The 27,766-nt window shown below is 40.3% G+C and overlaps 2 protein-coding genes across 3 annotated transcripts in view; one reads left to right on the forward strand and one right to left on the reverse strand.

Annotated features, from left to right (window-relative positions):
- Positions 1-257: 257 nt before the first annotated feature.
- The window catches only part of LOC105231666 (trichoplein keratin filament-binding protein), a 122,559-nt gene continuing 95,050 nt past the window's right edge, over positions 258-27,766 (reverse strand). For both annotated transcript variants that reach the window (XM_019992215.3, XM_049448585.1), the window contains exon 3: positions 258-2,079. In XM_019992215.3, coding sequence (XP_019847774.2) covers positions 402-2,027 — 1,626 coding nt within the window. In that variant the 5' untranslated portion in view covers positions 2,028-2,079 and the 3' untranslated portion in view covers positions 258-401. The remainder of the gene's footprint in view (positions 2,080-27,766) is intronic.
- LOC105231662 (peptidoglycan-recognition protein SC1a/b) lies at positions 8,132-12,868 on the forward strand. Its single transcript, XM_011213080.4, has 3 exons — positions 8,132-8,359; positions 10,245-10,703; positions 12,403-12,868. Exons 1-3 carry the CDS (start codon positions 8,269-8,271, stop codon positions 12,588-12,590), a joined length of 738 nt encoding a protein of 245 aa, XP_011211382.2. The 5' UTR covers positions 8,132-8,268; the 3' UTR covers positions 12,591-12,868.

The following is a 27,766-nucleotide window of genomic DNA, read 5'->3' on the forward strand; positions in this document are numbered from 1 at the left end:
AACTCGTGTATGTGCGCTGCTGCATAAGTGCAAAACCCACGGTGCTGTAGCTGTAGCCTATTTAATGTGAGTGCTTTTTAATTACAGAAAGAAAGTTCAGAGTGGTTTCCATGCTGGAATACTTTAAATTATAAAAAAACAAACGTGAAGTGAAGTTCCAAAAGCCAAATACATACATACTTATGCACTTTCTGTGCGGTTTAATGCATTCGCATTTGCCTGAAACCCTTCGAAAACTTGTACGCGTGTAATGTGCATTTAATTTGTTTGTTTTTTTTGTTTTATTTTTTATGCAAAATTTTGTTTAAATGTTTAAAAAAATATCTTCAACTCCTTTTCCTCGAAATTCGTTATAAAAAGTCTAGTACAAATAGGCTAGCAAAAAGTAGAAGAAATTTAAATTATGTCCAAGCTATGCGCTTACGCGCGAATTTCGGTCGCGCAGCTGATTCCGAAGTGACAATGCTCGGCGAACGCTGGGTTAACAAGCGCGGCGAATCGATGCCATGACGTGCAGCTGGCAAGTCCTTCCAAACGTCCAAATTCAAATTCGTAAACGAGTTGGTCACTTTAGGCAGCTCAGAGGACATAGGTCTGCGTCGGCCGAAATGTGTGCCGGACGTAGGTGCACTGGGTGTGCCACTCGGCATTAGCTGTGCAATGCTTACGTTGTCGTCTGCCACCGAAGCCTGATCTCCGGCATCTCCACCATATGCTGTACCAGGGAATGGTGTGGCAGTGTCACTACTATTAGCTACAGGCAGCGCACTGCGCGGCGATTGCTGCTCTTCGGCTATTAATTGCTTTAGCTTTTCATTGGAATTCTCAAGCGCTGTAAGATGTGTGGAGCGCACTTCGTAAGCATCGGTTTGACGTTGAAGATTCTCATTAATGCGCGTAGCGAATGTACAACGCTCTTCAGTTAGCAGTTGTTTCAGTTCATGGTAACGCTCGAGATGTTGTTGTTGCCATAAGGACTCGAGCCGCTGCATATTGTACTTGGCCTCTGATTCGTACATTGCCTCAACTTGTGTGAGATTAAATGTTTCGCCCTCTAGATGTCCTCTGTATTTGTTCAGTAACCGGTTTACGATATCGGCACATGTGGCGTAGGCACTCAAGCGTTCCAGTATACTTATGCAGAGCTTGATTTGGTTGCAGAACGACTCGGACCGTTTGCGTATGAAAAGCTTGATTTTTTTCAGATTGTAAGCTTGCGATACATCTGCGGACTCCATGATCAGCGAACAGCTCTCCTCTAATAACTCCAGTTCCTTATCCACATCGCTCAGGCATGTACGTAAATGCTTTTCCGCCTCTTTCAAACCATCCGCCTCAATCTGTCGCAGCTTCAGCTCATCCATATGCTTCTCCTGCAGTTCACGTATTTCTTTTATCTCCTTTTCGCGTATTAGTTGACGTTCTCGTTGCACCTGCTCCGTACGACTGATCTCCTCCTGCAGTCGCAAATTTCGTTCCACTGACTGTGCTTCTTCCCGTTCACGATCGTATTGCTCTTCGATTTTCTTGTCCAACCAATTAAGTTTGGCCAGCGTCTCATTGTTAGATTTCGATTCGAACAGCACGTTGTCATCATCGACACCATGTCGCCAACGTCCATATAATTTAGCCTCTAAATCCAATTTCCGCTTGATATTCTCACGTTCCTTAGCATTCTGTTCAATCTTCTCCAGCTGTTCGGTGGTGGCAGCAATTTTGCGCGAACGCGGCCTATTCCGCTCAAGCATTTCTCTTTCGTACATAATCTTTTCTTTTTCGAAGAGCTCACGCAGACGTTCACGGCGCTCAAACTGCTGCATCTCCTTTTCACGCTTTTCGCGTCGCTGCTTCAGCTGCTCTTCGGCATTTTTGTAGTACTCTGGCTTGGTCCAGTTCTCGAAACGTGTTGTCACCTTGCCCCAATGGTCATAGTAACGATTAACGGCAGCTGTGCGCTCAATACGATCGTGCTCAATTTCTCGTCGGCGTGCAAAGAGCGCCTGTATTTGATGGGAGCGTACGGACATTTAGCACGCAGTCGAATACTCACTCGAACGTCAGTATATTGCAAAATGTAGGCTGAAAGATAGTGATAGAAAATTGAAATGCCTTTAATAGATTATATGTATCCAAAAAGTTGTGTATAAATATTTATTATATAAAATGAAATTATTGGTGTGTCAACAGCGAATGATTTTTAAAAGCTGTTTTTTTTTCTGATGACGTTGGGAGAGAAATCAAAATAATTTATATAATTTTCTGTATACGCACCCAAAAAGTAAATATTTTTGTTAGAGGACTGTGGAAGTTCTGAACTGCTATTTTCGGTTAATGTTTCTGGACCTCCAGGGGCCCTCCAGGGATTTACAAACCTAGGTATGTATCTTAGAAAGTATTTCAAGAAGGTATACATTGGTCACTTTCACCTTACTCTGACTACTATTATTTTACTCTGAATGGAGTATATTAAGTTTGTCACTAAGTTTGTAACACCCTGAAGAAATCGTTGGAGATCTTACAAAATATCCAGATATACTTGTAAACGATCAGCATGATGAGCTGACTGGATTTCGCCATATCCAACTTCTTGTATACACATCTATGCGAACTAGTCACTCGGTTCTTGAGATATCGATCTGCAATTCTGTAGACGTCTTCTTCTCTACAAGAAGTTGCCCATTTGTCGGATCATACTGCCTTGCCATACAAACTGAACATCAAATTCAAGTTTTTGAAAAGATATCGAAAATAGAATTTATCTCAAATTTGACCAAATTTCGTGTATGGAATCGTTGCGAATATTCGAAAATGCTTACGGTTGTTCAGTTTTAACAAAAACTCAAACTTACGAGTGGCACAAAGCCTTCAAAGACGGTCGTGAGATCGTTGAAGACATGCCTCGTTCTGGACGATCTTCGACCTTTTCAACTGATGTAAACTTTAGAAGAAAGAAGGATGCTTTAAAATAGTCTGGCCAGTGTTTGAGAGATGGCAAGAGAGCTCGGTATCTTTCGCGAGTCTGTTGTGAATGATTTTGTTAAATATTTTGGGTATAAACGCGTGCTTGCTCGACTCATCCCGATAAAGCTGAAATTTTAAAGCGAGTACCAAAAACAGGTCCCAATTGACATGCTTGATCGTGCGAGTTTCGATCCCACATTCATGGAGCGCATTATAACTGCCGACAAGACATGGGCTTTTGAGTTTTGCATGCAAAAAAGTCCACAATCATCGGAATGGACGATAAAAATGAGCGGTAACCAAAGAATCCCCGCCGAAGCCGCTCAAAAATCAAGGTGATGCTCATTGTTTTTTTTCGATCTTCGTGGTTTGGTTATCATGAATTTGTTCCGAAGAGACAGGCGGTCAATAAGGAGTTCTATTTGGCCATATTGAGACATTTGCGTGAGAAAATCCACGAAAACGGCCGGAATCGTGAAAGAACTATCTATAGCATCGCTAGTTTTTAATTCGTCTCACTAGCGATAGTTTATTTTATTTATCCACGGTTTCATAAAAACTCTAGTAATACCAAACGTGAAGTCTAATTTTGGTTAACATCACAGCAAATCACAGCTACGGAAACACGAATACATTGAAGGAATCACCACAGAAACTAACAGATACACGCCGTGCAATTCATAAGTCCAATGCGTAAGAAAGGAATGAACGATCAAACGTATACAAGAATTTCGGTTATAATGCCGTTTGGGATTTAAGAAACTCATAGAAACTTTATCAGAAATATCTAAATAAAACCAAAAATTATTTCATAAAAATGAAGTGTACAAAGCCAAGGTCTCATAATTTAAATCAGCGAAAAGTGCATTTGAAGGAAAAACTACCGATATTATCGATACTATTTTCTTAAACTATCAAAACTATCGAATGGACCGACTATCGATAGTTTTGCGGCTCTACTAGAAATACAAGTATGAACCAGAAAGTAGTTAAAGAGTGCGAAGAGCTCTATCAAATACTCGCTCACATGTGCATATATGTTGTATTTGCACCGCCGCGAGTGCCAATAACACGATAATGCTAATGACGTTAACTGATAGTTAACTGATTGCGCCCAAAAGCGGCGTGTGTTGCTTGAGTTGTGGCAACAATGCGTCCTTCACAGGCTGCCAACTCACACTGATGCTATTAAACACAAACAGTTATAGCCGACAGGAAGCGAACATCGTCATCTCAGTGCTTTTACACTTAATACTTGCGTGCTGCTTTGTTTTCTTTTGTTTTTTGGTAATTAATTTCAGAGGCTTTATTATGTTTTCAGCTCTTCGACTAGCAACCCACCATTTGCCTTTGGGAGAATAACTATGTGACTATGTAAAAGTGGCAACACCATGGCGATCTAACGCAGAAGCAAGCTTACAACACACACAACCACCTCTGCGGCGTCTGCCTGTGCGCGTGTCAATGGAGATGGAGTCCCAACCCAGCGCACCGCCGAAGGCACACAAGCGTACACGTGTACTTAGGCATACTTAGCGGGGTCGATTGGGAATTGTGTTTTCACGCCTCGGTCTCGAATGTTGTGCTAATGATTTTGTGCGCCGAGATTATTTACTCACATTTGACACGGGTTTGTGCCTTAGCGGCTTCACAGCTTTACGGGTATGTGAGTGCCAATCATCGGAGCGCGCTACATACTGGTTTGTCTATATGTATACTATGGCGGCCTGGCGTGCCTCTGCCTGCCAGGCAATTCATACATCCCAAGCGAGTCCTTATTCCCACTCATACATCGCCATCGAAATGTTGCACAATTTTTCGAAGTTCTCACACAACCATTCGCCTATTTATTGGGTAATTTTATTTGAAGGCTTTAATAACAATTTAAATGGATTTTATGTGCGTGCTAATTAAGCAAAATCACTTAATTGGATTGGACGAATGTGCAAGCTGTGTAGTTGTAACAATTTGTTTGCAGATAGTAAAATACTTATTATACATTTTGTTGTTCGAAAATGAGGATGTAAGGTAATAATTAGATTAAATGAATTTAATAGACCAGCAGGGAAGAAAATACCATAATCGTTAATCGAATAAACAGTTTGATGAAGAAACCGCAAAGTACGGGAAATTCTTACGAGGCATGGGTCTTAAGGACGACTGGAGGTCTTTCTCTTCCTCTGCTTCCCCCGGCGGGTAGTGCGTCGAATACTTTCAGAGCTTGAGTGTTTTCGTCCATACGGACAACATGACATTGCCAGCGTAGTCGCTATCTCTTAATTCGCTGAACTATGTCAATGTCGTCGTATATCTCGTACAGCTCATCGTTCCATCGAATGCGGTATTCGCTGTTGACAATGCACAAAGGACCACAAATCTTCCTCAAAACGTTTCTCTCGAAAACTTGTAGCGCCGACTCATCAGGTATTGTCATCGTTCATGCCTCTGCAGGACGAGAATAGTGAGTGGTTTAGCAGTTTACGCAAGTGAGGAAAGTTCTCTGAGCGCCATTCACTTAGGAGTGGCCAGAAAACATTATTTTACATATGGCTCAAGCAGCTAACAACTTCCGGTCTAAGACCAAGTATCCCTTGGGTAGCCAAAAACCATACGTTTGAAGGCGAGCTAAAGTGAAAAGGCGAACCATGCCTCCCATGAGTTGTGCGCTGGGTTTGGGACCCGCCACCTAAAAAGCACCTCCCAATGAAAAGGAAACAGCAGCCTCTGAGCTGGTCGAGCATTACTGTTTAATTGACGTAAGCCTTTAATTTAACATGCCGCCAGAGAAAATAAACTAGAGGATGCATGATCTTAGGCATTTTACTGTGCCATTTCTCGAAACTACCGAATCGTCAAACTTTTCACGTAATGTGTTCATGTTAAGACGTGAAACATGAGGTAGCGCACGGTCGTTTTGGAAATGGAGATCGTTCGCGTCGATTTCATTATATCCGGGAAAAACAATTCGGTCAACAGTCCTTCGGATGGAATCTTCTTTTCCTGCCGCATTCCGATGAAATAAGGCTCGATGATGTCGCCATACCACAATCTACAGCAAACGATCAAAATTTGGGAATGCAATTTCGTTTCTTGAACTACGAGAGAATTGTCTAACCTTAAAAGTGATAATTTCGTTTATTGACGAAGCCATTAAGCCAGAAATGGGTCTCATTTAAGGAGATGATTTTTAGCGCTAAGAGCTCTTACATCTTACAGTAGTCACCGAAGGACGTGAGTATGCATAACACTGCCAAAATTTGACACAAATACGTAGCCAAACATGGCCGCCACGAGCTGTTAAAATCACGTCATCCCTATTGGTAAACTCTGTACTTTCATTTTCATACGTGAAATCACCAAAGGCAGCAAATCAACGCATTACACCAAATCGGTCTGCAATGTGGGCCGAGCAATCGTTTGGTAAACTCAATATTGGTTACATACGCCAACTAGACGCTATTATTATGCTAATGGGCTGCTTTTAGGCGAAAAAATCCGCGATTCTGCAACAACGGCGAAAATTCTCATGGAAATTGCGGCAAAACGATGCGGACAGACAGCGGCTCTCACGCCTTTACACTGATGAGCAATTTGTTAGCAAATCACTGGCGCACAGCAGCCGAACATATAGACTATAGATAGGCCGGGTACTCTTATATTTTCCTGCTACTTGAAACGGATACAAGACACAACGCGAAAAACAATGAGCAGCGCGGAAGAAGGGGCAAAATCAATACGACGAAACCGTCAAATTGGCGAAAGATTTGCAGTAATGACGCCTACCAAGGAAGGAGGAAGCGGAAATAGGAATTGGAAACGGCCAATCAAGCAAAGAGTCGCAAATTTTAGGAATAACGGGAAGACTTTATGAGTCATTCGGTTGCTACTTATTTCGCTACAACTTACAATATCCATAAAATCACCACAATGAGGAATGACAACCAACTCATTTGAGCCACGACGACTGCCGCTGCCAAGAAAACTACCACGCTTATGGCTTTTGTTGTAGCTGATTGCGACGAGGCAAGCTAATAAGCTTAAATGTGTTAAAATGATGGCAGCAAATATAAGTGCGTCCTAGCCTAGTGGGCTGTGACAGCAGTCACGGCCCACGGGAAGAACGACAGAAAGGCGGCCTATAAAATTTACAAAATCAGTATACTTAAGAACGTCGATGGTAATCAAGCGGAAAATGTTTAAGTGAAATGAGACTACGCAGACGGCTCGGAAATCATAAAAAGGAAAACAAACGCACAAAATTGCCGCAGTTATATGGCATACTGCCAAATACGATGGACAAATATAGCGCAACGCAGACAATTAAAGTAAGTCACCAAGCACACAAAAAGACGCGACGATAATGATGAGCAAGTTGGGATTTTTTATCTCGTAGCCAAAAAAAAAAAAATAATAATAATAAAAGAAAAGGTCCACTCCTCCCTCCTTTATCATGCTTTCACTGAGGAAAACGCGTCGAAGAGTGAAACGGAAGGCACGCGCTGCCAGAGGAAGCAACTAATGGCTTTACAGACATGCGGACATCGAGCAAACGGTCTAAATGAATGGAGCTCACCAATAGCAAAAACAATGGCTACTATGTACAAGCGGCGCTTGATTGTATGTATGTATTTGCGCGTAATTTCAAACAGTGATTCCCGCAGACGTAGCGCTGATAAGACACTGCAGCACAACAGCACAGCAGCAATAACAATGGAAGAAATGACGAGCCGGTCACGGGCATGTGAGCGTCTGAAACGCACAGATGCTGATAAGCATTCGTTTTAGTTCGACGGTTGGTGCAAACGAAATGCGGGCACTGACGACCGGCGCAAGTAATGGCGTTGTGGTGGCCACGCCATGTATTGCGGCTTTGATGATGGCGCTGATTATAATGGCGCTTGTAGTGAGCACGACGAAATTACGCTAACGCCCAGTCGATAGGCGTAGAGGGTGATTTTTTCCAACGTTGTTATTTCAAAGCAATGTGTATGTATGTAAGCACAAAGAGATGTGTATGTCTGAGTGCAGCGCAGTGTGAAGCCTCATTGGGAAAATGCTGGAAAAGGAAAGTCCCTAAAATCTACGAAAAATTACACTAACGTCGCTTATCACAAAAGCGTTGTAAACAATAGTGGACAGATAAGCGGCTATAAATGCCAGAACAACGACGGTTTAGCGTTCAGTAGCACAGACGCCCAAAAAGTGCGATCAACGAAGCTAAAGTAACGGCACAGTTTATTAGATGCGAAGGAGAGAAACCACGAAATATTTGTGACAAGCGGAATTCGAACTGGGAAAATACTTAAAATGCCGAGAATTGCTGCATTATCAAATCGGTTGTTGTCGCTGATGCTGTTGGTGTACCTGGTCATAATACTGCTGGACGATGCACACGCAGGTATTTGAAGTATTTGTAGCAAGTTTGAATATGCATAGGTCGCAGTTATTAAACTTTAGTTGAATGAAAGCGCATGAAATTCGAAGTAAATATGCTTTGAAGTAAACCCGAAAGGGTCGCGGCGATAAACGCTTACCCACACAAATAACAATATAAACCTTTATATTATTAAAGAACAAGTTTAGGTGGCAGACGTATGTAAACTGGCGGGAATAAGCCAGCATGTATGGATGCTTGTACAGGGTTTGTCCGCAAAGTAATAGGACTGAGTCGATTTAAAAAAATTCGTTGAACCACTCGTTACAATTCTTTACAAAACTTTCAAAATAAACTCCTTCTGCATCGATGCAGCGCTGGCAGCGCGATTTCCAAGCATTGAAGGCATCACGGAAGGCATTTTCCGGAATAGCTTTGAGAGCCGAGGTGCATGCTGCTGGATCCTATCTGTCGTCTCAAAATTCTTGCCTTTCATCGGCCTTTTCAGGCAAGGAAACAAAAAGGCCACATGTGACATGTAAGGCAGCTGCGGAAGCGTCGGGATGCCGGCCTTGGTTGGGTAGCTGTTCTCAAGAAAGGCGATGTAAGCCGGGGTGTTGTCGTTGTGCAACTTCCTATCGGCTGCGATGTTTTGTCGGACCCCTGTTTACCCTTCGTTTCGGTCTCTTGAGAATTTTCACGTAAAAATTGATGTTGACGGTTTGTCCAGAAACAAATTCATGGTGGACGAGGCCTTTGATGTCAAAAAAGACAATGAACATCGCTTTCACTTTAAATTTGCTCATTCTTTCCTTTTTTTGATCGAGGAGACGCCCGGCACTCCAAAAAAGCCTGGTGCCACCGAGACCCATCGCTTTTCAACATCTGGGTAAGCCTGCTTGACAATATCAAACGTCTCCGTCGCAGATTTATCGAGTTTCACACAGAATTTAATCGCGTAGCTTTGCTCTAGCGAACGCTGCACTTTCGGCTCGCACCACTTACAGAAACACGTTGCGCGAAAATGTTTGTCTTGGCTCTACAGGTGCTCGGAGACAACTGCCAGCCGCCCGTTTGTTAGCTAGGAACGCCTTCTACCGGATTAAGACAGTGCGCGCACGCTTTGAAGTACAGTCGCGGCAGAAAAAAATCAGTCCTATTACTTTCCGGACAAACCTTGTATACGATATTTTGCCGGTAAATTCCACCGACGCATATCAGAGTCATCACTTATGGGCAACCAAACGAACAAGCAGACAGCAACCGAGCGCTTTATGTAGCCCATTTCTCACATGACAAATGCTCAGGGCGACTTTCTGCGTTCATGTCAAATTCCAACTATCTTCTTCTTTCTTCCACCTATATACCACTTGCTTTTTGCAGTTAATCCACTGATTGGGCGCTGCTTGATTGGTGGCCGCACTCACACATACGCGTTTTGTTGCAACAACTACAATTTCAAAACAAAGTTCGCATTCAATTTACCGGCTGTCAAAGCGTGTTCATCAATCTTCGCTAAAGTTTGGAATTTTTGGTTTCGGCGGTGCGTTTTAATAGAGATTTTTTAACTCGGCTGAGCGGCTTAGGCAAATACACAACAGCAGATGCGCACACACATTTAAAGAAAATGCTTCGAAATTTGAAAAATTTAATTTTTTAGTGAAACGATAGTGGCGTGTACAAAAAACAAATAATTAAATCATTTGTAGGGCTGCCAATGCTTAGCAAAATATTTTAATTTTATCCTTCTCAGTTGTCGCTTTCAATTTAAAATTTGCATTTATTAGTCAAATAGCCAATACGAGTAGCAAGCATTTAAGCCTTGATGATTATGTCACTCATGCTCTCACTTAAGTCACACTGCCACTCGTGGTTCGAGTAATCAAGTTTTTCTCACATTTTTCGGCAGCTCCAACCGCAGCCACCGGCACGAAGTCATCATCAGCCTTACTAAATCCCAACGCCGAAAGCACAAGAACTCACATAAGTAGCGCCACCGACAGCAGCAACAAAGCAAAATTGAATTTGAAATGGACGTCACGCAGCGCTTGGCAGGCGGCGCCACCGCTGCACACACCAACACACACAACTCTGCCGAATGGCGTTTCCCATGTGATCATACATCACACTGCCACGCCAGCAAGCGCTTGTCGCAGCAACGCCAACGCCTGTGCGGCCACCGTACGCGCCATACAGCGCAACCATCAGCAGCAGCGCGGTTGGGATGATGTCGGTTACAATTTCCTAATCGGTGGCAGCGACGAACGCGCCGAGATTTATGAAGGCCGCGGCTTCGATGTGGTGGGCGCACATGCTGTCGGCTATAATTCGCGCAGCGTGGGTATCGCGCTAATCGGTGACTGGACAGGTGAGTGATGGAATAACGTAGGGAAACGCACGACAAAAACAGTAGTGTAGTAAACTTTAAATTAACAAGTAAGAAGGGACTAAGTTCGGGTGTAAACGAACATTTATGCACCTGCAACTAGCAGGAATCAAAGCCCAGCAAATACCTTAAGATGTAAAAAGTCAACCAGAAAATCGGCATCCAAGTAATTATATATATATTGTATGTATATGCACATACTATAATTATATCATACACTGAACGACATAATCGGCATACGGTTTGTTAGAAAAACATGTAGTGTGAGTGAGTTGGAGTAATACCGACCCGATTTCATCTATAAACTATTATCACGCCACATACTAAAATCCTGTTCCCTAGGTTTCACTAAGGTAACTCACATACAATCACCACTCATGTGGAGTAAAGTCAACCGGATGTTCGAAAATCCTGATATTAGTTATATGGGGATAGGTCAAGCTTTCGCCCAATTTTATCTGTTTTAAGCACAAAAATACACAGTTATGAGTAAAATTTGACGAAAAACTCAAGAAGAATCAATATAGTATGAGACAGTGCATTATCGTGGTGCGGTTATTCCGGCCTATTTTTACAAAAACCTCGCATAACGCTCAATAGTATTCCTTGTTGACAGTTTGGCCGGTTGGAAGGAATTCGGAGTGCACCGTAACTCGGCAATCGAAGAAAACTGTCAATAAACATTGATTTTCGATCTGATTTGACGTGGTTTTTTGGCTTCGGCTCGCCTTTGCCACGATATTCGACCGATTGATCGTCTGTTTTCGGTTTGTAAGCATAGATCCAAGTCGTCGGCAGTTATAATACGTTTCATGACATCCTGGTAGTCAGAAAGCATGCTTTCACAGACGTTAACTCGACGATGTTTTTGAATTCAGATATTTCGGAACTAATCGTGATTTCACTTTTCCCACGCTCAAATGATTTTTCAAATCCTTCCGATATTCCAACGATGCCAGTAAGATCTCTGACTATTAATCGGTAATTCTGAAGCACCACTTCTTTTATTTTATTGACGTGTTGATGATCAGTTGATGTTGATGGCCGTTCTGAACTTGAATCGTCGTCAAGGTGTTCTCGACCCGTTTTGAATAATTTTTAGCAAACAAAAACACTTGCTCGTGACACAAAACTATCCACGGAGGCCTCTTTCAATATTCTGAACGTTTCGGCACAAGCAATTTGACTCCGCACACAAATTTTAATGGGACTTCTTCGTACAATAATTTCAGGCATCGTAATGATTGCTGAATGCACTTTATGTGCTTCAGAAAGACATGCCTATAATATAACTAATGATTATTTAGATGACATTTGTCACTGACAGTCATAACAAACTAGAAAATAAAAATTGTTTTCGCGCGAAATTTAAATTAAAAAGTCGTACTATTTTTTGCCCGCAGTAGTATATACGTAATTTTTAAATAGTGTCTTTCAAGCGCCGGTAAGGGCTACCTTCAGAACTTTTCAGTTTTTCGCAAAAACTCATTAGTCGTGGTTTAAATTTAAATGATTGGGATGAAAAATTCAGAATATTGCGCAAACATATTTTAATCACTTCAGATACAAGAAAGAAGTAGTGATATGTTAACACCTTATATTTAACCTACTTTATTTCATTTTTTTTTGTTTTCATTTTCCATCTTCTGCTTCTTCTGGCTTTGCACATCCCGTCAATCAGACGACCTACCGCCGCTCTCTGTGCTGGATAAATTGCAGCAGCTCATAACTTACGGCACACAAATGGGCCACATACAACGCGACTACGTGCTGCTCGGCCATCGCCAAGTGAAGTCAACAGACTGCCCGGGCAATCGGCTGTACAATGCGCTCAAGGAATGGCCGCACTACGAGCAACACGCCGCATAAGGACATACCATACAAATGTGGTAGCAAATAATGCATAAGAAGACTGACGAAGATACGGCCTAGCAGCGGCGGTAATATGTGGAAGTGAAATTATTGGCAGAAAACTGCGTATTGCAGAGAAGGACGCTGAATTTACATCCTTTAATTTCATTGCTATTTATTCTTTTACAAGTTATTTATTGTGTGGAAAATGTAATGCGATAAGTTTTAACAGTATTTGTGCAGAAGATTTGTAAATTCAAAGAATTCCGAAAATAAAATAATTTATCTTAAAGAGAGTTAATAAGACACACATTAATAGGTTAAGTTAGGTTTAAGATCTAAAGTCCATGCAGACCGACCCGCTTCGATTCAGGCCTTGGAGCAAAACATTACGCCTGTCATTCGCCAGTTACTAGTCGAAATGCGCGAACGTGTCATTGAAAATTGGACTCAACGGATGGACCATCTGAGACGTAGCCGCGGCCAACATATGAGAGAGATATTCTTCAAAAAATAAATGCTATGGAATGCTATTTCGAATGGAAATAAACGTTGCCCGTTAAATTTGAAGTTTCGGTGTTTTTTCTTCAAACAGTTGGAGAACCTCGAATGGATCACCTTTTGTATGTAGTTCTTTGTGAAGCCATCAAAATAGAACTCCTGCATTCACCTTATGGCCAATACAAATTTGCTAAGACGTTTAATTCCTATTTCCATCAGTTCGGTAGAAAGTGAGCTCTCAAGTGTTACAAGCCTTGATCTCGCAAAGACGCCAGAATCAAGAAAGAAGTGTTGAGATCTTTCCATTTCGCCTTCTTTACAACCTTACAGCATGAACCCCGATAGGGCAATGTCCTGTTAGGACCCCTACAACTCTGAAAAGGATCTCGCGACAGCGCATGGACTGATGGTAGACCAGCGCTGGGCAAGTTGCTGCGAAGCCCAGCTACCCAGTAGCAGAACATTCTCATTCAAAACTAAAAAAATCTAGTTTAAACAATGCATAATTAGTATGTATATGACGATATTTTACAAAAATACTACGAAATCGGCAAATCTCCGATGGCCCACGCTGTGAGGGTTCGATTTTGAAAGTTTTTTCGAATATTTAACCACGATTATTTAACGACGACCTTAACATCTCAAAACCTAACGATCAATGCCATCAAACTTTTTGCACAGGAATCTTTCGATGTTTTATTGCCATAAGTTGAAACCGGTACCTCACGTTTTCAGGTTGTATCTCATCAGGTTACTGAAACTTTTAAATGGTACGAGCAAAGTTATTAAAGATTACGAACAAAACTTTGTACGTTCGAAGACGAACGTTTTTGGGTTGAAAACCTGGGTAAAGCAGCTCGTTCTAACTGTGTTACTGACAGAGAAAATTTCACACAAAAACCTGCACAAACTAGTTGAACGATTTGAAACATTCAATTTACAGTTCATGCTTGTGAAATTCATGAATCAAAAACTATCCAAAATTCGCTACGCTTTTCAAAAACTAAAAACTCTAAGCTTCATCGACTCAAATCGTTTTTCGGCCACTTATTTATTAAGCCTAACTACAAGTGTACTTGAATTGCCATCCAATAACCGCAAACCTCCACTAACCAATACCTGCTCCCAACACCTGCAATTTAGATTTTATTCAACTGTGAAACCAGTACCGGGCGGAGTACTAAATCAAAAACAAACGAATTTTTGGCGCTTTATTTGGAACTACGGTACACTGGTAGCGTTGACTCGCATATACCGTGCGAAAGCCTGCCGCAAATTGTGCGCTTGACAGCACTCTGATAGAATTAGTGACCGAATGCGTCGAGTGGCGCTGGGTGTACGCGGGATTTTACGCCTCCAGCGAGCTTAGTGAATCTGACATATTTCAATTTTTACGGCGTAGCCAGCACACATCGATATCGTCGAAGTGAGCAACACATGAGTGTGGTATGGACGTGTATGTAAGCCTTTTAAACTTATGTCCGCACTAAAGTGCGCCATTCGAACGCATTGTGCGGCTGTATGCGTGAGTGTGCGTGTGTGTACGCCTAACCTGAGGGTATTCGAAATTCGATATTCAATTTATGTGGTTGACGTTTGTGTCATCTTTGTATTCCCAAATTAGTTCGCATACTTTTTTTCATGGAATTCAATGTTCTAACGTCTTTTTGTCCTTCGCAGTTAGTATTTAGTAAATATGACTTTCTGGGAGGCACACTGTTGTAAAGTCAGCATAACCGCTGTCTTTTAATTCGCTGAACTATGTCAATGTTGCCGTATATCTCACACAGCTCTACGCCGTGGCCAATGTGCAAAGGACTATAAATCTTGGAAGGATGGAGTCACTTGGGAGTGGCCAGAAACGAGTCTTTTACTTATAGCTCAAGTAGCCATTCCGGTTTTAGACCGTATATGTGTCCTAAGGGTTGTGTGATGGGTTTGGGACCCGCCACTTAAACAACGCCCCCAATGAAAACAAAACAACAACCTCGGAAGAGAAGCTTTCAATATACAGTGTCCGATAAAACGATGGATACCACACCACATTTTTTACGATTCACGAAATATTTCATCCAAGAGTTCAACAATTCAGAATTTGCCTATACTATTATCATAAACTTAGAAATAATAACGGTATGATGATTGGTTTTGCTTGAAACCCCGTCATACCATACTAAAACAAATTTTTGGGCAAAATTCACTTCTTTTAAACTCCACATGGTTCCCTTTAAGGGATGATATACTTATTAAAATGATCCTCCAACGTTTGGAAAACTTTTTTCGTATTATGATTTGTACTACTCAAAATAAGCTGCAGTTTCGGCAATTACGTCTTCATTCAACGAAAATATCGCACCCAACCAGCAGTCTTTTCCCTCCCAATAATGCTATTGATGGTCCCTCCTTTTTCAAGGTAGTCAATAAAAATTATTCCATGCGCAATCCAAAATACAGGCCATAACCTTGCCCGTCGACTGTTTCGTTTTTCCACGCTTTAAAGCGGGTTCATCGTGTGTAGTCAATGGACTTCGGATTGCCATGCTCTCGATTGTATGTGAGTGCCTAAATTAGCATTACTACACCAGTTGTTGATTGAGAATGAGTGTCTGTTCATTAACTCACCATGAATGTTCTTTCATTAACTGTACGTTTTTCTTGAGTGGACTTCACTTTAGCTAGAGGTACTTGATAAAGACATACTCACCTGCCTGGCAAACAAGGAAGATGACTTTTACCGTAAATAATTGCATGGCACTAACACTTTCGCTGAGAGCTATTTGCACAGTTCAAGAGCAAACAGGGCAGAAGCTTCTTAGAACATCAGCATATTTGGGTATAAGGAACGGTATTTCTCGGCATAAGGAACGGTTTTGTCAAATAGGCATGAGTGTATGTATGTATTAACATGTGGCATGATTAATTCGTGAGCAAAAAAAAATAGAAAAATAAATTGCAGCCAAAGAACACCGAGTCACCCTAGAAAAATGTTGGCATAAAAATACGCACGTACTCATTTGAACGTGTGCTTACAGAAATCTAGTGACGAAAACTCATTGGCACGTGTTGTCAAAGGAGATAGAAAAACGAGCGAGGAAAGATAAATACTTCAGTGAATTCGTGCTCACACACTCCCACTAAAAGACCGTTCTAATTTCGCTCAAGTTTAATTACAATAAAATTGATTTGATGAGGAAATGTTTGTCTGCATTGAACGATTCAGTTCGAAGTTGTTTTGCTGAAAGTAATTTCGTGCGTCCTTTACTCCCGCCGAGAGCTGCCTAAATAAATTATTTCTATTTGATTGCCTAAGCAGTGTTGACGACATTTGGTGAGGTGAGCGAGGGATTATCGCAACATACCAATTTTCTATTAAATTTTAGGGAACACAGCTCAGCTTTAAGACGGTAAAAAAGCACAAATTACAAAACGAAGACTTAGTTCGTTATTCCAGTTGCAGTAAAATGTTGTCAATTCGTGGAGTGTTTTACAAGATCTGTCTAGCAACGGAAAATTAGCTGCTTCTATGTATAGTGACAGATATTTTCCGAGTCTCGTTGCATTATCTAAGGGACTATCAAACTACTAACCCTCCAAAAATAATTTTATGCTAGTTGCAGCAAATGTAGCAATTTGAGAAGGAAGCATATTGACAGAACTATTTCTATAACTTAATACTTCACTTTCAATATGGTAGTGGGTTAACCTCCATTCAATTTTCGGCAACCTAGGAATGTTTACAAGTGCCTGTGCCTTCACTTTCATGTCACATAAAAACACACACACAGCGTACCGCAGCCACAACTCTATTAAAATAAATTGTTTTATCCACAAGAAACCTTTGGCATTATCAAGCAGCTTGCCAGTCTTACGCATATAAACGTGTATGTATATATTCATTCAGGAGAGGACAAATAGAACACTGCGCCACACCTACATAAACGCACATCTAAGAGCGTACGATGCTGCAACTTAATACCAGGCAACGTGCATCGTGCATCGTGCAACTACCACAAACCAATGTGCGTGATTGCAAACCTGTTTCCTCGCATATCAGGTGGCGCCGTGCACCAAGCTTCGCCGCAGACGCCGCACCACCAATATCAACAACGAAGCCATATTCGCCATATCCATGCTTTGAATTGTACCAGCCACACCAATATATGTATAGCTAAAACGCATATGAGTTAAGGACTCAGCGAGTCGGGTTGGGCTAAATGCTATGACCTCGTTTTGGATGCGTGTGGTTGGGGGTCGGTGTGTGAAAGTGAAGGTGCAAAATTTTCATGAATGTGCATTTTCATATTTTGCTCCTAACATAATACATCATTTTGATAGTATAGCAAACGCAACAACAGCTGCAACAATACAACATCCACTCACACACAGAGATAAGGTGGGTTCTAAAACTAACCGAATTTTTTGGATATAAAATAAGATACACCAATTATTTTATCATTGCGAGTTACTATAATCTTGCAACATGTTTTTTGTTCGTCTAACAGTTGTTTGTATCGCATAAAACTAATCGAGAGAGATATAGTGCTATATATCTACAAATTATCAGGTTGACAAGACGAGTTGAAATCCGGACCACGGCCTCTTCGTCCGACCGTTCGTGCAAACTGTGACTGGAGTTGAAATGAAGATAATGTGATGAAACTCGGCACACATATTTCTCGGCTTTCAAAGTAGTTTAGTATTGGTGATGGGTGTAATCGAACCACTGCCACGCCCACAAAACCTAAAAATTACTGTAACTGGCTATAATTTGGTGCAGGGGATCGGAGTAAGATCCCACTTGCTAGCTAAACCTTTTCAACAGTGGGCCTAGCCCCGCTCCGAATAAGATTTTGAGAAAAGTCATCTTGAGTATAAAAATTGTGTCAATCGGATCATAATGATTTCAGCCCACAAAAACCGAAGATGCGAAACCCAGTGTCTATCGCTGACTTTTTACCGAAAATATGTGCAAAATATGTATGCGATATATAGTTGAAATACAGAGAGAATTCTTTCCTGATAATTGTATGTCTGCACGTTTAAAATGAGTTAAATCGGGTCAGTACTTCCCTAAGCTCCCGGTAAACCTAATAACGGGTTTTTCAAAAGAGCACTACAAAAGTAAATACAACAAAAACGGTTTGACATATCAATAAAATTCTTTATTCCGATTTCTTTTGCATGGCTACCACGGGCACGCTTGCAGAAATCCAGGTGCTGAACTCAATTTTAGTCTGTTTTCAACATAAATCAGTCGATATTGCTGAATTTCACGAAGTTAATCGTCGCTGGCTTGTTGACATAGACCATAACTTCACGTAGCCCCACAGGAAGCGCCACGGCGTCAAATCGCATGACTGAAGCGGCTAAATGACTGGACCATTTCGTTAGATAACACATTCACCAAACTTCGCTGCGTGGCTTTTGGCGCCGTTCTGTTGGAACCACATATTGTCCAAGTCCATATCATCCAGACGAGCCAAAAATATTCGGTTATAATTGAGCTGTTGCGATTCCTATTAACAGTAACGTGTCGGTCTTGATCATCACGGGAGGTACAGTCCAATGATGCCGCTGATCCATAAACCGCACAAAACCGTAATTTTTTCGGGATGCAATGGTGACGCATGGAGCACGTGTGGATTCCTGACTGACAAATAACGCATATTTTGCTTATTGACGGAGTCCTTCAGCCAGAAATGAGCTTCATCGCTGCAGATGATTTTTCGATGAAAACCCGGATAATTTTCAAATTGTTGCTCAGCCTAATTTACGAACATACGACCATTCTGGTGGTCAAGCGGCTTCAGTTCTTGCGTCAATTAGATCTTTTAAGGATGTAGGCCAAGATCTTTCCACAAAATTTGCCACAAGGACGTCACAGAGATGCCCTACGCTTGAGAACGACGTGTGAGAGACTGATTTTGGATTCTTACCAGTTGCAAGAATATAAAACACCTAAATTTAGCCTTTTTTACTTATTTTTTATTCATTATGGGTTCCAATAGACTCAAAATAACGTTTGGTATGGTCAACCATAAATTTTTCTATGTAAATTATGGAAATGTTCCTAGGTTAATTCCGCATGAAAGGTGAGTTGTCGTCATAAAATGTTTCTTTCTTGTGGCTTTTGAGATTGGGAAATGGGAAATAGTCACATGATGATAGATAAGATCATTTGAATGTGGAGCGTGGTTGACGAGAGATATGGATTTTTTCATCAAACATTCCGTTTACCGTTTTGTTTCAGAGATTTTTTTTATTCTCAAAAGATATCACTGCTTGTTGTTTGATTTAAATTTAAAGTTCGCTTCTTTTTTGGACACACCTTGTACAAAAATACAGCATGCAAGCATTTTATAGTGTGCTTCCAGGCGCCACTTGAGTGGTTTTCCATGACAGCATATTTGGTGATTACGCACACTCTCACACATTTATACACAGGCATTGAAATGTATTTTCTCGAGACACACATACGTACATAACATATAAACCACGCAATAAAAGGACTAAGTTGCATGGATTTTTTTTTCCAGCTTGTTTATAACTTTAGTTTTCTCACAGAATGACGCAGCTCTGTTTTGTCACTTGAATTCGTCTCTTCTACCACAGTTGGCTATGTGAAATCCAGTGCTAAGTAATCCACAAATACAAATTCAGTTATGAGAACTTCGTTATGGGCAGAGATAATGTAATGAAACGTTATGCGCGAGCGCACACATATTAAGAGGTGGCAAGGCGAAGTTGCCACAAAGTTTGGATAAAAGATCCACGTTTTCATAACTTACACACATGCATTTAATGCACACGCTAGACTTAATGGCAACTCTGTCACACACACGCACACACACACACTGTACGAACGAGTGTGCTTGCAGGAAACCTAAGAATAAATTGAAGGAAGACGACGTAAGGCTGCAAACTTACTTGGCGTAGTTAATAAAAGTGACAGCAGTTACCGCAAATGTGGCAACAAAGTGCCTTAGTGCTAGTTGAAATCAAAAACCAAACTCACTATAATAGCAAAGTGCTATAACAACTACAACAAAATATGTGTAGCACAGCAATTTGCAAGTGTAATAAGAGCAACAAGAAAGCACAACGTGCAACAGGCGCACCACAAGATCCGGCCAGCAGTTTGAAGGCAAAAGCGAAGGCTCAATCCAATGTACTTTCATTTTGAAATTAGTAGAATTTCATAATATTTGCATATGTATGTATATGAAAGGTAAAGGCTTTCAGTTGTGAAAAATGAAAATTCTCAGAGAAAACAAAATACAAGAGTCTTACCTTCGTATAACAAAAACTAATCAAGTATTTTTTTTTTTTTGACAAGGAATAAATTAAAATTTATATTAAACAATCTTTATAGACCCACTTGTGTGTGTATGTGTGTAGCCGGTGCCAGAGTATTTTAAAAATAAATAAAATGGCTATGGTTAAGATTAATTTCAAAGGATGTTTTTGAGCAATGCATTTATTGGAAAGATAACTGGATATGCAAGCCTTGAGACACACTTCAGTGGTGCGTATAATCATTAAGGCACCTTTGAGGCTCTCTTCGCGCCCCACTTATGGTCAACATACAAAAAGACCGTGGAAGTCGATTCGGCGCCGATCGTATGGAACGATTTGGCACATTTTAGGTAGATATATTAAATTGAAAGCGTATAATATAGCTTGTGCAAGAACTGACGACCTTCGCTTCGCTCTGTGGGCTCTTGAAAAGTTCCAAGAATATCCGACGTTTTCGAGCCAAATTTGGTTCAGCCGTGAGGCCTATTTTTGGGTTAATGGGTATATAAAGAAGCAAAATTACCGCATTTGGGACGAAAAGGTACCTAAAGAAAATCAAGAGCTGACATTTGATTCAGAAAAAACAACACTTTGGTGTGATTTGTCGGTCGGTGGAATCATCGGTCATACTTCAAATATAATGCCGGTGAGAACGTAACCGACAATGGCGACCGTTTTGCTGCCTGAAATTCGAGCTTGTGATCTCGGCGACATTTATTTTCAAAAAGAGTACGTCACTTCCACACATCGCATTAATCAATGGGTTTATTTAGAGAAGAGCAGATAATTTCACGTTTTGGTTGATTTGATTGGCCACCAAGATCGTGGGATATCATACTGTTAAACTTATTGCAGTGGAGATATGTAAAGTCCAAAGTCTATGCGAACAATCTTGCTTCGATTCAGGCCTTGGAGCAAAACATCACGTCATTCGCCAATTACCAGTCAAAATGCACGAATGAGTCATCGAAAATTGGACTCAATGGATGGGCCATCTGAGACATAGACGCGGTCAACATTTGAAAGGGATAATCTTCAAAAAATAAATGCCAAAGAATGTTCTTTCGAATGAAAATAAGCATTCACCTATAAATTTAAAGTTTCTGTGTCTTTTCTTTCAAAAAGCAGGAAACCTCGAAATAAATACATACATACCTCTGTTGTAGCTATTAGCCTCATATTAATATAATTATACTATAAAGCTTTTTTCAAGAAAATCAAACTAATCCGAAAAGTTTTCAAGTCAAATGATGAAAAATGGCGCTTTTACAAATCAGGCTTCTTTAAAATTCAACAAAAAGTCAAAACATTCTCATCTCCTTAAAATAGCTGTGGCGCGTGGCAAGTTCAATGGTGTAGAAACACGCACAGGCAAAGCAATTTACGTACTTTTAGAAGTATGTGTAATGTACGCAGACTTAGACATTGTCGCATATGTATATGTGTGCATATATTTTGCTCTGTGTGCAGCAAAAGGGTCCTTCTAGTTTGGAGGGCGAGCGCTTACGATTTGATTGCAATTTCTTTTTGACATTCATTTGAGTTTCCAAATAATTCCGCATATTCGTTGAATAGCACGCCTTAAACAACAATAAAACAAACAAAGAAATGAAACTTGCAAAGTAAAATGAAAAACTCTCAAACAAGGGAAATTCAAAGACGCGGACGAAAATTGAAAAGCTAGTAAAGAGTACAGAATTTCCAGAATTTCTCTATTAAAAACTGTGCAGTGAGGAAATTGTGTGAATTGATTGACACTTTCTTAGTGAAGGCTTTTCGACATTGGACGAATAGATACGAGTTTAAAAGAAGGTGTTCATTAAATATTATGAAGAATGGGATAAGACACGCCACTTCGAACTTCGCCTATGACTTTCTAATTATCATGTCGATTACCGATTTTTCAACGCAAACATTTATTAAGTGTGTAGACTTAAGACGCCATGAGACGAGCAGAACTGTGCTCATTGCATTTTAGAAGTCTTTTGATGACTGAGAACAATTTCAATTACTTTACACTTTAAACGCGTCAATGTCATAAAATATGGACGCCCTAAATGGTGTTTCATTTAGCGCAGAGTGGTAGTACAAAACTTTTGTCATTTCAAGCGGCATTATGAAACTTTTAAACGAAACGTATGATTGAATCCAAATGGCTGGAGGTGGTCCAAAAGTAAGGCAAAGTTGAAGGTCAAGTGTCAACTTTACAGGCCATAACTGAAAACTTTCACGCATACTATATTCTATAAGAATTACACACACAACTACTTACAAGTAGTTAATACTTCTCCACTGTCTGACCGTAATATATAAATGAGCCGATTAAAGGACACACGAACTAAAAGTTATAAAGCAAAATGGAAAAAAGAAAAGAATGAAAGATATATACTTGTATATACATATATATAGAAATATATATTATATATATTAAGTGAGCGAAAAAGTTTTGGTAACTAACCCAAGTCGCCGCCATCAGTGTTGATGGTTGACACGTTCGCCGCCCGCCCAGCCGTAGGAAGCAAATCAGCCTGCGAGCCTTTGACAAACTGGCCTGGTTAGCTCGATGACAACTTGAGGCGGCGCGGACAACGAGTTAACGCTGCATATTGGGGCGCAAATGAAATACATTGAATATTTCGCTCCATAATTATTGATATATTTGTGTGTATGTGCGTCTTTTAATGCCTTTTAATGCCATTTGACGCCGAGAAAACTCGCAGACCAAATTAAGCTGGCTGTTTCAATAACTGAAAGGCGACAAATTATACGACTTCGGCTAGTAAAAGAGAAAGCAACGCTCGTCACGTTGTGTGCGTCTTCACTGCTCAATGCCACATGAAAATATTAATTGCGTGTCTATTGCTTCGTTTCAGGAATTGCACTGTATCACGCCATAAGCGCAACAACAACATCACTTTACTATAACTCGAACATCTATCACAGTATAGGGGGAACTTACGCCCACTCCGAGCTCGGTTCCAAAATGTGTTAACAGGATATTGACAGAAGGTCACGCTTGACGTTGAACAGGCGGCGAATATGTCATCGTGAAAAGTTTGTGTTTTGTGGGCCGAAAAACTTCTTTTTTTGCACCAACTTAATTCGGTTGTGGCGCTATTTTGTACGCCTTTTGTTCCCTTAGCCGGCTTTGTGTCACAGTCAACGCACAGCTGGTGGCCAACAACTTGAAGGAGACCACAAAAGGAGCTCGCCATAAACGAATGAATAAAACGTTAGCCCTGGCGGCTGTAATTAAAAGAGAAAAGCGACTACAGAACAAAGTACAAAACGGTAAATAGCGAACAGCGAATGATAAGGGATAAACGAAAAACACGAAACAACAAATGTTTTTGTTGCTTGGGCATATAAAATGAGGTTAACTTGCAGTATTATAAGAATGAAGGCCGAAAGAAACTGATTAACTGATATAAACTGATATAAACAGATAAAAGGATTTTGAGGCCATGCGAGTGGCTTTCAATAAAGGGTGGGCCATCTAACGTTTTAAATTTGAATTATCTATATTTCGACATTGGAAACGTCAAATACCATTCGGAAAGTGACAGATATTCAGTAAAAAGTCTAAAATTTACGAAATGGGTCGCTATTCATTATTCTACAGTTCGCAGATTGGGCAGAAGATCGTTTGACCGAAGATGGTCAATTTTAATGAAAAATAATCTTTTCGGACGATGCTCATTGCCACCTTGATGGTTACGTTAACAAGCAGAATTGTCGCATTTGGGGCACAGAAAACCCGCACGTAATCGTCGAGAAGCCAATGCACCCAGCACGAATCACTGTATGGTGCGGATTTTGGTCTGGTGGAATCATCGGCCCATTTTTCTTCGAAAATGAAAAAGGAACCGCCGTAACCATCAATGGTGAGCAATATCGCGCAATTTTAACCGAATTTTTCTTCAAGCAAATTAAAGAGGAAGACTTGGACAACATTTGGTTCCAGCAGGACGGCGCTACGTGCCATATAGCAAACGCTACACTCAATCTTTTACGCCCTATCTTCGAAATTTAAAATTTTATATGGCCCACCTTATATTATATTATCATCTCAACTTGCAGCTACACAGTGCGTTTCATTTTGTTTGAGTTTGGCTACATTGTTTATTATCAAGATTATGAACTTCCAAAAAGCTTTAAGGGATTAGCATATTGAAAGCAAAGAAAAGCTGGAAAGCATAATTTAATAAAGGGTTTTAATTTCAGCCTTTAAATCATATCAGACGAAAGGTATTCATAGCAGACTAGCTGTAAATAAAATGTGAAACAAAATGAAATAGTAACGGATCTGCGGAAGCTTCTATTTGTGAAAAATTTCTTAGCTGTCAACAAAAAGAAAATTTTGCATTATTTGTATTTTATGCGCCGTTGCTAATAATAACTGTGTAGTTTAAAACGACATTTTTTCTCATTTATGTGCTGGCACACATGGCTGAGCTAATTATTTATTATTTTTTTCAAGGGGGATTTTTCTTTTCAGTATCTACATCGCGGGCAGCAAACAACAGAATTCCGAGAACTCTGTGACTTTCTTCACAAATTATGCACACACGATTAGCCACTTAAATGCGCGTGAATGTGGGTTTTGTTTCAAAATATTTATTGAATAATGTTCAAATAAAATTAATAAATTTGAATTAAATATTATCTATTATAATCCTCTATTTGGTTCATTTTCTAATAGTGGAAAATTAAAAAAACTTTAACTAAATAGTCCGTTGAAAGGTAATAGTATCTTTCGGAGAAGTGATGCAGCTCACCACAAGCCAATTACCTAATCAAACAGCTTAGTCCACGGATAAAACGTTTTTAAATTATTATCTGCATTGAAACTCGAAGAAGCGCCTCCTTCTTAAAAGGATAAAACAAAGTTACCCACGTACTTTTGTATCTTTTTTCCGAGGGACTACATACATGACGTCGTCATGGCCGAGTTTTGTATACTTTCCTTTGAAAATTGCGGAAATCTTTATAAATAATGTATCTTTGGAATAAAAAAAAAAAGTTGGAACAAATATTTTCATTTTAAAGAAAACATATTAAAAATAGGCCGATCCAAGCATATACAGTCTGCCGATCTAAGCAGACTGTATATGCTTGGATCGGCCTATTTTCAATATGTCAAGTAAGATCGTGGTCGACTTTACCGACAGTTAATGGAAGATTTCGCTCTAATTCCTTCGCGAGCCGATAGAGGGAAGATTTGTCCTTGATGCATCGTCAACAAAGTTTTAGTTGTCGTTGATCTTTTGAAAGAGAATCTCGTTAAACGCTATGAGTGCTGAGTATGCGTCGCGCTACGAAGCTGTGTTCCTTTGCATCCACCCGAAAAGTCCCAAAATGTCGCAATCAGCGGCTGCTAAATATATGAGAAAGTCGAAGGCATTTGTACAAAAGTGGATACAGCGATATAAAGTGGCTAAAAGGGTCGATGATTTACCAGAACGTGGTTCGATAGGAAAAGTGAACAAAAAAGATGAAAAAAGGATAGTGAATCTGTTTTCGCGGAATCCTGATTTAACACTGCGGCAAGGACAAGCAAAATTAATGGCAAAAGGTTTAGATATATCCTACGAAACTATCCGAGTCCTTTTTCATACTCATGATCTGAAATGGCGCAACACAATGAAGAAGCCTCCGTTGACTGAAAAACTTGTGACAAAGCGACTCGCTTGGGCGCATGAGAATATTGGTAGAGATTTTGAAAATGTCATTTTTACTGATGATTGTTCTATATGGGCACGTTCTGTTCTCACGCGAGCCTGGTCAACTTCCACTAATAGGTTTGTTCAGCGGATCGTAAAACATGGAATAGAGGTGCATCTTTGGAGCTGCTTCTCAAAGCAGGGATTTGGCACTTTGTACCTCTTTACTGACAACCTAAATGCCGAGAAAATGACAAAAATTTACAACAAAGCTTTGCTACTATCTGCCAAACGATGGTTCATCAGAAAAAATGAAGATTGGATTCTACAGGAGGACAACGATTCTAAACACCGTGGAAAACTCAATCTGGCATCGTTACATTGGATTGGCCGCCGCAGTCGCCCGATGCAAACCCTATTGACAATGTATGGGCATATATTAAACAGCAGCTTCGTGGAAAACGCACACACACTTTGAAGCAGTTGTCTTACGAAATTCATCGGATCTGGAGATCCTTGCCACTAGCATACGCCGTCAAATTAGTAAAAAGCATGCCTCGGAGTTGCCAGGCAATTATCGACGCCGGTGGTGACTGAACATATTATTGACCAAGTCGCATCATTTTTTGTAGTGTGTACAATGTATATATAAATATGGAAGTTTCATAAAATATTTTCTTTATAAATTAACACGACCACGCTCTTACTTGACAGACTATACGAGTACTTGTACGAACATAGCTCTGGTACAAGACATACTTTAAATCGAATCAAGACTACACTACATTAGATCTAAGCTGGCTTTAAAATTAATACATAAAAAAAAACATTTTGAATAAATTAAATGTTCGTTATCAAATGATCTGACTTTAAAAATCACCCAATAAGGCTTTAGGAACTCTCAGTTTTCGGTTTTCGGCAATGGCCATATAACCGATTTCATGTTTTTAAGACACTTTATGAATAAGAAAATTACAGGTATTTTCATCCTGTGTAAATTGAAAAGCAAAGAAAATAACAGCTTCTCAATAATTTTCCAAGTAATACCTTTGTGGCATTTACTTATTTGCATAGAAGTTATTCAGCATTTTGAGTTAATTATGCGAATTAGTGCGGAATTGCATTTAATTATTTCCACATCATTAACTTGAGCTTTTCATTAATAAACAGTAATTCGCACAGCGTTGCATTTCCGCGTCATTAGCAAGCGAAAACTCACAAATAGAAGTTGAAATGCACTCGATTGAAGAAACTAAATTTGGTCAACCGTTGGGAGAAAACATGCTAACATTCAAAGCAACTAATGACAACGTGCTACCGGCTCTCCGCAGCAAAGCAATTTGCAATTGTGCTTTGCGTTTCGGGTAATCCCCGTACAGTGTCAGAGCACTTACCTATTAACTAGCTGGCGAGCTATACACGCGTGCCTGTCTGTATGGTCTCACTTAGTCTTACCCCGGCAACTCGCACTACACACTGAAGACGTTCTTAGACAATGTGTGGGTGCTAGATTGACTATCTTTGGCATTTGTATTTGGCGTTAACAGCATTTCGCTGAAGCTCGCTAATAGGCCATTGGCATGTTTAGACAACATGCAGCTACACAACTTTAACATCGGCGAAAATTGTGCTCAACCAGCTCAGCTGGGGGATTTTCTGGCAGCTCATGCTCAACACTTGTTGTACTGGTGTCTATTTTATAATGCTTTGCTGTTGGCTTTATTTAATATGCAT

This window comes from Bactrocera dorsalis, chromosome 2 (assembly GCF_023373825.1).
Source record: "Bactrocera dorsalis isolate Fly_Bdor chromosome 2, ASM2337382v1, whole genome shotgun sequence".
Lineage (NCBI taxonomy): Eukaryota > Metazoa > Arthropoda > Insecta > Diptera > Tephritidae > Bactrocera > Bactrocera dorsalis.